At 45.0% G+C, this 12,344-nt stretch overlaps 2 protein-coding genes across 3 annotated transcripts; one reads left to right on the top strand and one right to left on the bottom strand.

Moving 5' to 3' along the window:
* The first annotated feature begins 1,039 nt into the window (after window positions 1-1,039).
* Window positions 1,040-4,848, top strand: vps26c (VPS26 endosomal protein sorting factor C). Its single transcript, XM_037468013.2, has 8 exons — window positions 1,040-1,229; window positions 2,328-2,471; window positions 2,680-2,829; window positions 2,909-2,989; window positions 3,144-3,218; window positions 3,349-3,499; window positions 3,566-3,718; window positions 4,286-4,848. Exons 1-8 carry the CDS (start codon window positions 1,173-1,175, stop codon window positions 4,366-4,368), a joined length of 894 nt encoding a protein of 297 aa, XP_037323910.1. The 5' UTR covers window positions 1,040-1,172; the 3' UTR covers window positions 4,369-4,848.
* LOC119215670 (glycerophosphodiester phosphodiesterase domain-containing protein 5-like) lies at window positions 4,847-12,116 on the bottom strand. 2 transcript variants are annotated; one of them, XM_037468011.2, is made up of 16 exons: window positions 11,983-12,116; window positions 10,867-11,086; window positions 10,408-10,511; window positions 8,566-8,659; window positions 8,410-8,469; window positions 8,075-8,173; window positions 7,901-7,994; window positions 7,559-7,704; window positions 7,162-7,244; window positions 6,728-6,890; window positions 6,141-6,365; window positions 5,752-5,909; window positions 5,503-5,650; window positions 5,303-5,385; window positions 5,129-5,205; window positions 4,847-4,994 (listed from the first exon to the last, which is right to left on the bottom strand). In XM_037468011.2, the coding sequence occupies exons 2-16, from the start codon at window positions 11,038-11,040 to the stop codon at window positions 4,870-4,872; spliced, it is 1,833 nt and encodes a 610-aa protein (XP_037323908.2). In that variant the 5' UTR covers window positions 11,041-11,086; window positions 11,983-12,116; the 3' UTR covers window positions 4,847-4,869. The 2 variants fall into 2 exon arrangements, with proteins under 2 accessions (XP_037323908.2, XP_037323909.2); XM_037468012.2 differs by having other exon boundaries at window positions 6,728-6,878.
* Between the last annotated feature and the right edge of the window lie 228 nt (window positions 12,117-12,344).

Genomic DNA, 12,344 nt, shown 5'->3' with positions numbered 1-12,344 from the left:
TCGATTCACAGCGATGAAGAGGGGGTCGGGGGGGGGGGATGTTAACGAAGGTGAAAAGCTTGTCTGCATCATTTTTCAAGTTCCCTTCATAAGTTTAATGAACAACGGATCCTTTGGAAGCGGACTGAAGACCTCTGCAGGATGTGGTTTGTGTTGTGAGGAGGAGTTAACGATGTGAGAGTGAGAAGTGGCTGCAGGGCCCCGCGTTCAGAGGCTCCCCCTCAACCCCCCCGCCACAACCCCCCCACACCCTATCTCCGTCTGCACTATCCGTGACAGACGCTGCGAGGTTGCAGACGTTGGGTTTGTTTTGTGATAGCTTGAACTTTAAAGAAAATGTCGTATCCATCTTTGCACAATCTCTTTTTAAATTGTCTTTTTTATTGTCTCAGGTTTACACCATTGGTCCAAATGCCCTCATCCTACTAAAGATAATACTTAAAACCAGAGTTTGTGACACAGAAGCCTTTTGCTGCATGTTGCTGCCACGTTGTGGCCGAGGTCAGAAAAGAGAGAGTGCAGCTCATTTTAAAACAGATGTTAAAATGAAGCAACGTAATGATAATACAATAATAATGACAAAAATGACATAATCATAATGATTGTAATAATAACACTAGTCATATCAAATTATTGTACTTTTTTATTAGCAATTATTATTATTGACTCAATTCAAGAATAATCATCATTGCACAAATGTATTATAAAGACAATTACGTCAATTATAAAAAAAATGGTAATACAAGCATATTACTAGTGATTTATCATCATTCGTATAATATGGTTATTGTTATACTTTTGTTATACTATACCATACACTTTAGTTATTTAGTGTTTTTTAAGTGATGATAACAACATCAAGGATGAGTAGTCAGGACATCTTCCTGAGACAGAGTCATTATACATGTGGTATTTGTACCTGAACTTCTTCAACACTGGACGAGACACACTTTTTATGTTTTGTTTTGTGACTTTACTTTGAAGGATTCACTGCAAGAAAGCCGTCTCGGTAAAAAAAGCGCCTTTATTCTGAAGTAATAGACCCGGAAGTTGTATTTCCTTCTTTTGCCGGTCGAGTGTAAGATGTTTTAGTTAATTTAAGCCCCGTTATTTGTTCGTTTGAGTGAACGTTAGTCAAATCACAGCCTGGAAAGGTTCTTGTAGATGATGAGATGAGCGTCACTCTGGATATAAGACTGAAAAGAGCGAACAAAGTTTACCATGAAGAGGTAAGTGACGTTAGCCACAGCTAGTTAGCTAGCTTAGCTTAGCCAGCTAGCTAACTACCTGCGTGTACGTGCTGATGGTTTAACGTAACGTTAACTGTCCGTTAAAGACTGTTGTATTACCATGACAGTTGGATAGTTAGCTAACGTTAGCTAGTTAGCTAGGAAGGAGGCGTCTCCCTCTCCACACGTGACCAACAGCTGATTAGCGTGTACTACGAGTATTTACCATTTATGTTTTAATCTATAACACTCAGAGTCAAATATAGTAGTTCGCTACCTCTAAAATATTTATTAGTACACAATATGAATAAACTAATGCATTACGAGGTATTATTAAAGGTTAAACTACACAGCTGTATATTTATTCAACTTGGCTCCACTTTCACTGGCTGCAACAGCATCACATTCACTCAGTAATCAATAAGTCCAGCGTGGTGTATTAAATCATATATATTCTTAAATGGAACATTCTGCATTACTTTTGGTACTCAAAGTACATTTGTATGCTGATTCATTGACTAAATTAAATGAATGATGGCATAACCTTAAACTACAAAAAAATGCAGTGTAGTACTTTCACCAATACTAGTACTGCTTTTGTTGCTACTATAACTACTGCTAATATTATTATTATTATTATTATTATGAGTAAGTCACATGTTGTTGAAACTCCAAATTCAGATGCTGCTGCTTTTTCTACAGTTCCTGTAACATTTGTACTTAGAAAACCTCATTGATAAAAATATGAACAAGAATCAACGGAAACTGTATCCAGATGTTGTTGTTTTACATGAAGGATGTAAATATCTGATTTTATTTTGGACAATGAGACTGAAATCTTATTTGGCAGAATGTTTTGTAATCAAGTTCTGCTTCGCTTATCAGATGTTTTGTTGCTTTTTAGAAGAAATATAACAGAAATCCCTGTTTAGATCACAGAGTGTGACGGGGGACAGAAGTCTGTGTAACACCGGTCAGATGATGGCGTCTCTCTGGACGCAACGAAATGCCACTTATTCAGTTGCAGCGTGGGAGTTCATTGTCCGTTAGACCGCCGGCCCGAGTCCTCTCCTCACGGCGGCGCTGGTGTGTCGGCAGGAATCGGTGGCCGGCGTGGTCCTGCTGGTGTGTAAGGAGGCGCTGCAGCACCACGGCATCACGCTCCACATGGAGGGGCTGGTGAACCTGCAGCTGAGCTCCAAGAGCGTCGGCGTCTTCGAGGCCTTCTACAACTCTGTCAAGGTGGAATTCAGTCGCACGAAGCTTCACGGGAGAAATGAATACAATCATTTGGGCAGTAGTTTCAGCTTAAATTCATATGATTGCATCGTCATACATGACACTTGGACACGTAAACAACTATCCATTCATTTTATTTGACTTAATACTTGAAGTAAGGAATTCACCTGTGATGCGTCGTACCTGTGCCACATCGATGGTGTATCCACAGCCCATCCAGCTGATCAGCAGCAACGTCGAGGTGGCCAAAGCAGGAAAGATCCCAGCAGGGAAGACGGAGATCCCCTTCGAGTTCCCTCTGAGCACCAAAGGAAACAAAGTTCTGTACGAGACGTACCACGGCGTCTTCGTCAACATCCAGGTCACTAGTAACCCCCAAATCTAAAGCTTCACATGGCTGTGGTACATGTGACGGTGAGTTTGCCGTCTTTTCTCCTCAGTACACCCTCCGCTGTGACATGAAGCGCCCCCTGCTGGCCAAGGACCTGAGCAGGAACTGTGAGTTCATCGTGCACTCTCAGGTGAGGCTCGCACACATTCCCTTTAGACAAATTAAACGAGGCCCCTCAAAGCTGCAGGAATGTTCCACTCTTCTCTTTGTCCCATCACACGTGTGTCTGATTAAACTCAGATGATTATTATTATTATTATTAAACTAACCCGTTTGGTTTTCAGCCTCAGAAAGCTAAAGTTGTGCCCACTCCGGTCAACTTCACCATCACCCCGGCAACCCTGCAGAACACCCGCGAGGTGACTTCTGCTCATTTCCTCACTCACAAAATATCAAATACGAAGGCCTGTCATTATGTTAAATTCTCTTTTGGGGTTCTATATTGAACTTGATATGGTTTAGAGGATGAACTTCCTTTCTGCCTTTCAGAGGAGTTTACTGCCAAAGTTTCTGGTCCGAGGCCATTTGGACGCCACCAGCTGTGTGATCAGCCGCCCGCTGAGCGGCGAGCTGGTGGTGGAGAACTCGGAGGTCCCCATCAAGAGCATCGAGCTGCAGCTCGTCAGGGTGGAGACCTGTGGTGAGTTCTGGATCGGATGGGCAGACGTTGCTCTGGTTCCTCTTGGGCTCAGTGTGTTTGTTCCAGGTTGTGCGGAAGGTTACGCCAGAGACGCCACGGAGATCCAGAACATCCAGATCGCTGAAGGCGACGTCTGCCACGGCCTCCCGATTCCCATCTACATGGTTTTCCCTCGGCTGTTCACCTGCCCCACGCTGGAGACCACCAACTTCAAAGTGGGTCAGTGACTCTACTGGTTCTACCGGTTGACTCGTCTGCAGCCCGACCCGACACACCAGAGCAGGCTACTGCTCCAGAACCAACACGCTGACAGGTTCTCACTGAGCTCATCATGTGTGACCAAGTCAAACAGAAACAGTTTATTCTAAATGTCTCATTCAGAACAAACTGTTTACTGCAAACCAGTTCTGTAGAAAAAATATTTACATTCTGAGCTCCTTCAGTCATAATTTACTCATCGGACATGTGACCAGAACGCAGTGACGGTTGGTATCTCTCTGGCAACAGGATTAAAAAAGTGTGACCAGAAAGTCAAACGTTAGTCAAACGTGACCTGAGCAAAAAAAAGTCTCTGGGTTGAGAAGGTTTTGAAAAAGTACAAAAAGAACCAGAATGTACTTTAAGCTGCTCAATATTCTAAAGGTTGTCCACAAGTATTTAAAATTGATGGGTCAATTAAGTGAGAATTAAGTTTAAAATGTTTCCAATTGCATTTTGCGAGGTATCGTACGGTGACATTCCGCAACTTAACATTTGTTTTAATGGTTGTAAACTTTGTTCTTTCAGAGTTCGAAGTCAACGTTGTGATCGTGCTTCATGACGATCACCTGATCACAGAGAACTTCCCGCTGAAGCTCTGCAGAGTCTGAAGTCCTGGAGCTCTTTGACCCAACGGTCCTCTGATAGAATTCTTGCTTGTTTTTCAAGTTGTCTTCTTTTTTTACTGTAGTAACGCGTTTAATTACCCAAAGTCCTTAATAATCACAGAGGCAGTTCCATCCAAAATAAACTGATCAGTATCCTCTTCCAGAATTAACCATGTTATGATTTAGTGGCATTAAATATTAACTTGACATCTTTGCTATTTATCATAATGTACATGATTCCATTTTTTGGTGCCATATTGTCTTTTTAAATTGTGTTTGTATTTTGACTAAACTATGACTTAAAGCTTTGACATTTGACAGACAAATCTGTACATTTTCTTTGTATTTTCACATGAACTTGAAACTATTTTGAGTTCATAAATATCCCCTCAGCACTTGTAACAATGATCAAAGTCTGACTAATCGCTATTAACTTTGCTTTTGTAAAATAAAAACATTTTAAAATGTAGTTAATTGAGGGCACACGGACTCTGGTTTAAAGCTTTATTTTGAGGAGGGGGGTGAGGGAGCCTGTTGCCGGGCGGATGTCGTGGACGAGTCGCCGGGCAGAGAGTGACCAGGCGAGCAGGAGGTCATGGGTCCAGAACACCTGACGGGCAGGTGGAGCTCTAGATGAAAAATCAAAAAGATGAATGTTACTAAAACATGTGTCATGTGGAAAATCTGTAGAATGACATTTATTGGAGAAGTACTTTAAAGACATAAGAATATATAGTTGGAACCATCATAAGATCAGGATGACCTGTGGAGAACTGGCTGTAGGTTCCGTTCTTCGGCGTCACGCCGCTCGGGCAGGAAGTCAAACGTCTCTCTCGCCACCTGCAACGTTCAGGCTCTGACTCACACCCCCTGGAATACCATCTTAGACTCTCAGACCAACACTGTACCATGGGGACATTTATACACCGATACTCACCAGTGAAAGATGAAGATGGTGAAGATCAGCACGAGGGAAAGCAGGTCGGTGAGAATCCACATCAGGTCGTACTCGTCTGGACTCTGAGGGACAGAAACAGTCAACGTTTAAAGAAAACACGCTTTACTTCAGTTTATAACATTTCAAATGGCACTAAAAATAGGCTTCATTGCCCCCCCTCCCCCTGGCTGAAGCTTTACCATGAGGAAGAGGGGCGAGCTGAGGGAGGCGAGCAGCTGGGGGGCGTTGGTGGTCACCGAGTGGACGCCGGAGCACCAGGCCAGAGAGAAGAGCCACGGCTGGCTGACCACGTACAGGTTGGTGGTGATGTTCACTGAGGCGTACTCACTGCACACCGGAGGGGTGGGGGGGGGCAGGGGGGGTTAGAGAAGAAGTCATGACCCTCTGCAAAAACAAGCGGCCGCAGGCGAGGCGGGTTTGAGGGTCACCTGGTGAGCCGCGGCGACATGGCGCTGTAGTGCAGGTTGAGGGTGACGATGCCGCTGCTCTGGAGCTCCTCCAGAGGGAGGCGAGTGCCTGAAGTCTGCTGCAGCTCTGGATCCAGGTCCTGGACCAGAGAGCGCTGATCTGAGGGCAGCCACAGCACCTGCAGGGCGGGGTAGGGGGTCGGGTCGGGGGTCAATAAAGCTGAACTAACAGATATACATACATAGAATATCTGAGCTATTAGCATTATTTTGCTCTTAACTTAAGCCTCACCCTTTATTGCCTCATTTTATTGCCATGGGTTTGTCTGCCTTTAATTCCTTTACAGCCTTGGTTTTGAAAAGCGGTAAATCAATAAAGTTAATCTTCACGCTCCTATTGACGTGCTCACCTGCGAGGACCGAATGGAGGACTCATTCTGCACCACCTCCAGCGTGCGTTGGATCCAGCTGTCCCTGAACGGGTGACCTTTGGGCGGCCGGTAGAGGTCAAAGATCACCCGCCTGTCCGTCCGCGCTGCCAGCTGGAGGAAGGCCTGCAGGCTGCAGACAGTCTGCTGCGCCGCCTGCAGCCGGTCTGCAGCCCCCAGAGAGCCGGCGGTACCGAACGGGTCGAGCTGCAGGGGGGCGAACATCGATACCTAATTAGTGTGGTGACATAACGGGTCAGTGGGTTCTTCATCGGTCAGCTGATGTCGGACGTGTTGCTGCTGCTCTATGTGGCAGTTGGTTATTAATATGTTGAAATAGGAAAAAGGCGCTTTTAATCGGTTTCAATATCTTCAATCTGCATCAATCTCTGTCCTCTGGACCCAAATGACTCTACTTCTCTCTTGATTTATTCCCTCAGTAAACATTGTAAACATGAGTTAATGGTCTCTAGTTTCTTGCAGCACGATGTTCATTCAGTGCCTGATGGTCCACTACAGGTCCACTCCTGATACTTCTATGTTTGCTTCTTTTGCCCATTTCGACTCACAGAGAGGAACCAGGCGCCGGCGTTCAGGCTCTCCAGCTCCGCCCACGTGAACATGGCCGCCGGCGTGTCCGTCCGGTTGGGGAAGGCCCGGTGCACGTTGGTGGTGCGTCGCAGCGTGTGGTCGTGCATCAGGAACGGGATCCCGTCAACGCTGCAGTGTGAGCTAGTGAGTCAGCTTGATTTATGTAAGATCAATACAATCATGTGATGCATGTGAGTTTACATAAGAACAGTCACCAGTGTGCTTGATTACAGATTCAAACATTACTTTAATTACATATATTATGTAAACCACCAATCCAAGCCGCACCTTATGTTTAATGCCAAATTTGCATACCACTTTATTTTATAAAATTGATCGATATTTCATTCCAATAAACCTAATCAGAGGCCAATAACGTCTCGTATATCCAACGTAGACATTCAGCGCTGACCTGATGGTGACATCCGTCTCCAGACCGTCGCTTCCCGCCTCCACCGCCTTCTCAAAGGACATCAGCGTGTTCTCTGGAGCAAGCTGGGTTCACAAGATCAATCGCTCAATGGGCCGTCGGTACATCGGCGTAGTTCTGAGAGTTGATCGAAGAGCTTTAGCAGCGAGGCTGAGAAACCCAGTTTAACTACAGGTTTGATGAAGTGTTTGTTGCAGCCGGGACCAAAACTCTGTTTATCTGGAGGAAAAGAAGCTGTACACAAAGAGCGAGGAATGCAAATATCTAGAGTTCCGTTCTGTTCCTTCAGTCTCCTGATCTGGTTTGATTGACTTTTAGACCCAAGAGGACGAATCAGCTGTTGTTGTTGTTATTGTTGTTGTTGTGGTGGTGTGCTCACCATGGGGGCTCCTCTGTGGCCGATGAGGGTCGGGGCCGGGCCCAGTGTCCCGTCCTCTTTGATACAAGGGGAATAAAGGCCGAGGGGCACCAGGTAGAGGGCAGACAGGACGGACAGGTACACCCCCAGGATGAGGCCCCGCCTCCCTGAAACACAAACACACTCTTCATCTCAGGCTTCTTTCAAAATAAGAGATTCTTTTCTTACTTGCCGTTTTATTTTTTAAGTATTTTGCTCAGAATATTTTCTAATAAGTAAAACTTTTCCTTTTACGAGCTTGTGGTTTGTGGCGTGTTCGCTGATTCGCTGAATGACACAAACTACAAACGCTACATTCCTCACCTCTGCCCTTCATGCGAAAGAAGTAAAACGCTATCGGCCAAGCGAGCGCCGTCACCAGCAGGACTCCGCCCAGGTGTAGGTACGGCGCTGTCACCTGTTGACACAAAGCGCCGCCCGGTGTCAGGAGGGGAAGCCCAACACGTGAAGAGGAGGAGGAGGATGAAGAGGAGTCACCTGGAAGGACAGCAGCAGAGTCGTCCACTCTTTACTCCACAGGTCGGAGAGGACGGCCGTGGCCACGACGGAGAAGGTCAGACTCACCAGGATCCCGATCTGAAGGAAACGAGTCATCCACATGTTTCACATCTGCTTCAGACGATGTCAATACGTGATGAAAACTATATAAAAACTAAACTATGTGGAAACACTTTTTATTGAAAACTAAACGTATTCAAGGAAATGTAATTGTGTCCGATCATCTCGGCACACAGAGGTTTCAGTTGGGATCTCCTTTGAGTTTTGTGATGTCGGTTCGGTGTTGGATGCAGAAACGGAGAAGGAGAAGTTACCTTGTGACTCCAGTGCAAATAGAGCTTCTGACCCTCTGACAGCAAACACACAGCCAGCAGCTGCAAGAAGACACAGGAATCCCTCAAACATCTGGCGCGCCGCAGAAGGAACGTGTTCATAGAGACAAAGGGCAGCGAGATGTTGGCGCTGCTCACCACGAGCACCGTGACGTAGGTGAAGAAGCCCGCAGCGATGACCAGCAGCACCACGGACCACGGGAACCAGAAGCCCAGGTTCCCGAAGTTAAACCTGACGCAAAAGCAGAAAGAAATAAGTGATTTATGTCACAATAAAAGTAGACATGCAATGTTCCTGTAGATTAAAGAAATCATCTCTTTGAAGATCTCACGTGTAGCCATTTGTCAACATGATGTTACAACCTTCATTACAAACTATCCAACATCACCGCCAATGTAATTGTTGGGTTTTAAATGCATTTATTTTTTGTTTATTTACCTAAATAAATATATATTTATCTGTGTATAAAGTTCTTGTTGGTTCTAAACTGACAGAAAAAGATGTATCTAATAAAGAATATGTGTTGAAAAAAGAGACTACAAACAAAGATGTACTTTTAAATTGTTGGAACACGCTTCTACAAGAGACAGTTCATTAGCGTGTTACTACAGCGCAGGAGACAGTTCATTAGCGTGTTACTACAGCGCAGGAGACAGTTCATTAGCGTGTTATTACAGCGCAGGAGACAGTTCATTAGTGTGTTATTACAGCGCAGGAGACAGTTCATCAGCGTGTTACTACAGCGCAGGAGACAGTTCATTAGCGTGTTATTACAGCGCAGGAGACAGTTCATTAGCGTGTTATTACAGCGCAGGAGACAGTTCATTAGTGTGTTATTACAGCGCAGGAGACAGTTCATCAGCGTGTTACTACAGCGCAGGAGACAGTTCATTAGCGTGTTATTACAGCGCAGGAGACAGTTCATTAGTGTGTTATTACAGCGCAGGAGACAGTTCATTAGTGTGTTATTACAGCGCAGGAGACAGTTCATTTGCATGTTATTACAGCGGAGGAGACAGTTCATTAGCGTGTTATTACAGCGCAGAAGACAGTTTATTAGCGTGTTATTACAGCGCAGGAGACAGTTCATTAGCGTGTTATTACAGCGCAGGAGACAGTTTATTAGCGTGTTATTACAGCGCAGGAGACAGTTCATTAGCGTGTTATTACAGTGGAGGAGACAGTTCATTAGTGTATAATTACAGCGCAGGAGACAGTTCATTAGCGTGTTATTACAGCGCAGGAGACAGTTCATTAGCGTGTTATTACAGCGCAGGAGACAGTTCATTAGCGTGTTATTACAGCGCAGGAGACAGTTTATTAGCGTGTTATTACAGCGCAGGAGACAGTTCATTAGCGTGTTATTACAGTGGAGGAGACAGTTCATTAGTGTATAATTACAGCGCAGGAGACAGTTCATTAGCGTGTTATTACAGCGCAGGAGACAGTTCATTAGCGTGTTATTACAGCGCAGGAGACAGTTCATTAGCGTGTTATTACAGCGCAGGAGACAGTTTATTAGCGTGTTATTACAGCGCAGGAGAAAGTTCATTAGCGTGTTATTACAGCGCAGGAGACAGTTTATTAGCGTGTTATTACAGTGGAGGAGACAGTTCATTAGTGTGTTATTACAGCGCAGGAGACAGTTCATTTGCGTGTTATTACAGCGCAGGAGACAGTTCATTAGTGTGTTATTACAGCGCAGGAGACAGTTCATTAGCGTGTTATTACAGCGCAGGAGACAGTTCATTAGCGTGTTATTACAGCGCAGGAGACAGTTTATTAGCGTGTTATTACAGTGGAGGAGACAGTTCATTAGTGTGTTATTACAGCGCAGGAGACAGTTCATTTGCGTGTTATTACAGCGCAGGAGACAGTTCATTAGTGTGTTATTACAGCGCAGGAGACAGTTCATTAGCGTGTTATTACAGCGCAGGCGGTGGATGAACGTAGGAGGCCGTGAGCAGTAAACATCGTACCAGTCAAAGTCGTTGTAGTCATTCTCTGCCTGACCCCAGAAGAAGAGGAACACAAACGTTAAGCAGAACGCCGCCACGAGCAGCGCGAAGCTGGCGCCTTCCAGCTGCGCCCACAGCAACAAAAACACAAACACAGGTTTAGTCGATCGATTGCCTCGTTTCCATGGAGACGGGTGACCGTCCTTTGACCCTCAGGGAGAATGGAATGTAAACAATAAAACGGTCCGGTTGTAAAGATAAATAAATTGCAGGTCTCACTGTGGGACGTTCCACACAACCTCAGTTCAATCGTAAGTGTGTGTTGACTTGGTATTGATCAATAAATATGATTTTGATTTATTGATTCTATGTGATATCAAGTCTTGTTAAGACCCTCACATACGTCCCAGTAAGTTCGCGCCGCCCCCGTAGGTGCAGCCTCACAGACAGGGGTCACGGGCGGGCCGGTTGACCTCTGACCTTGTCGCAGCAGCAGTCTCCGGGCCTCATGCGGCTCCTCTCCCATCGTCGCCACCGGCAACCGTACAGACCGGACAGACACGCCACCAGCGGCCGGTGGTCGTAGCGCCGCAGCAGCTTCCCCCGGAGGCCGCACAGCCGACCGAACCCTAGCGGGGACAGCGGGGACGCCATGGCTCAGAGACACCTGGACGAGACCTCCATCCCGGCGGAGACACACCTGGGACACGGTGATGGAACCAAAAAGGTTTATACTCCAAGACGCCCTCAATACTTGCAAAATCATGTTGAGATTTTTTTTTCAATCAGATCAGAATTAATCTGATTGGCTAGAAAATGGATGGATAAATCATAATGAAAATCATGTTAGTTTGATAAAAAAAATCTCAACTTATAAGTAATTTTTAGGTATTTTTTAGGATTTTCATTTCAATGTTTTCACTTAACACAAAGTGCAGAACTTTTCGTGAGGTACCTTAAAGGTTTTGGATACGTCTTCCACCTGTCAACACTTAACACAGATGTATTTTGTATTAAATGAGTACAAGTTATAAATGAGGACATTAATACAATTAATAAACATGATCACATTTCGGTGCACAATCGTAAATATATACCCATAAATCATATTTAAAATAGTTTATTTGCAATAATAATTCTTAATTTCACATTCTCAGCAGTCTTTGGCTCTGGTTTCAGGTGTTTTTTCCTTCCTGGCAGTAAATCAACAGAAATTTCTGCCCCCAGAAGTAAAGCCTCACATCCAGTTCGTTTGGTACTTTTTCGGGAAAGGTGTATTCGACAGTTCTTATGTAACTCAGGTGTATTGTCTTTGCTGGAGGACAAAGGCCAGTCCAGCTGTGCGCCCCCTTTCAGTGGTTTTATTGTGTGTAGAATGTGAGCCGAATTCAAGTCTGGATCCGAATCCTTCCCAAGGAAGCTCGCAGTGAATAAGAAGCGGTCCGCTTTACTCACAAAGCGCGATCGTAACACAAATGGCGTGTTTTTTATGATGAAGTCTCGTTAACGCTGAACATAAAAGAAAGAACGGCACCTTCGCTTAGAGACATTCTTAAAACTCTGAGCTGAACACCAAAAACATGTCGTTTATTCTACCTCCACGCAGTCCTCCGGGTCGTTTTATCTCCCGATAAACGGCGGAGAAGAAGCCGCAGTGCGCGTCCTTCCTCGGGGACACGATGAAGAGCAGCGGTCCTCGGATGAGGATGCCGGTGTAAAGCTAACGCCGGCTAGCACAAACGGCTACCGGAAGCGCCTTCAGAATTAGAGCGATACGGTTTTTTTTTTTTTACACTTTACATTTTGGGTAAGGACATTTAAACGGAAATACAAAACATCATTAACGTTAGCTAAAGTTTTGATTCTTCTTCAAATGTATACGCCGTGATATCTGAAAAAATACAATTCAAACTAAAAGCAATAACCACCTAGATGTTTTATTCTGAAAATGGAAACTG

Source organism: Pungitius pungitius, chromosome 16 (genome assembly GCF_949316345.1).
Source record: "Pungitius pungitius chromosome 16, fPunPun2.1, whole genome shotgun sequence".
NCBI lineage: Eukaryota > Metazoa > Chordata > Actinopteri > Perciformes > Gasterosteidae > Pungitius > Pungitius pungitius.
The sequence above is the reverse complement of the archived record's forward strand: the minus strand, read 5'-3'. Positions and strand labels throughout refer to the sequence as shown.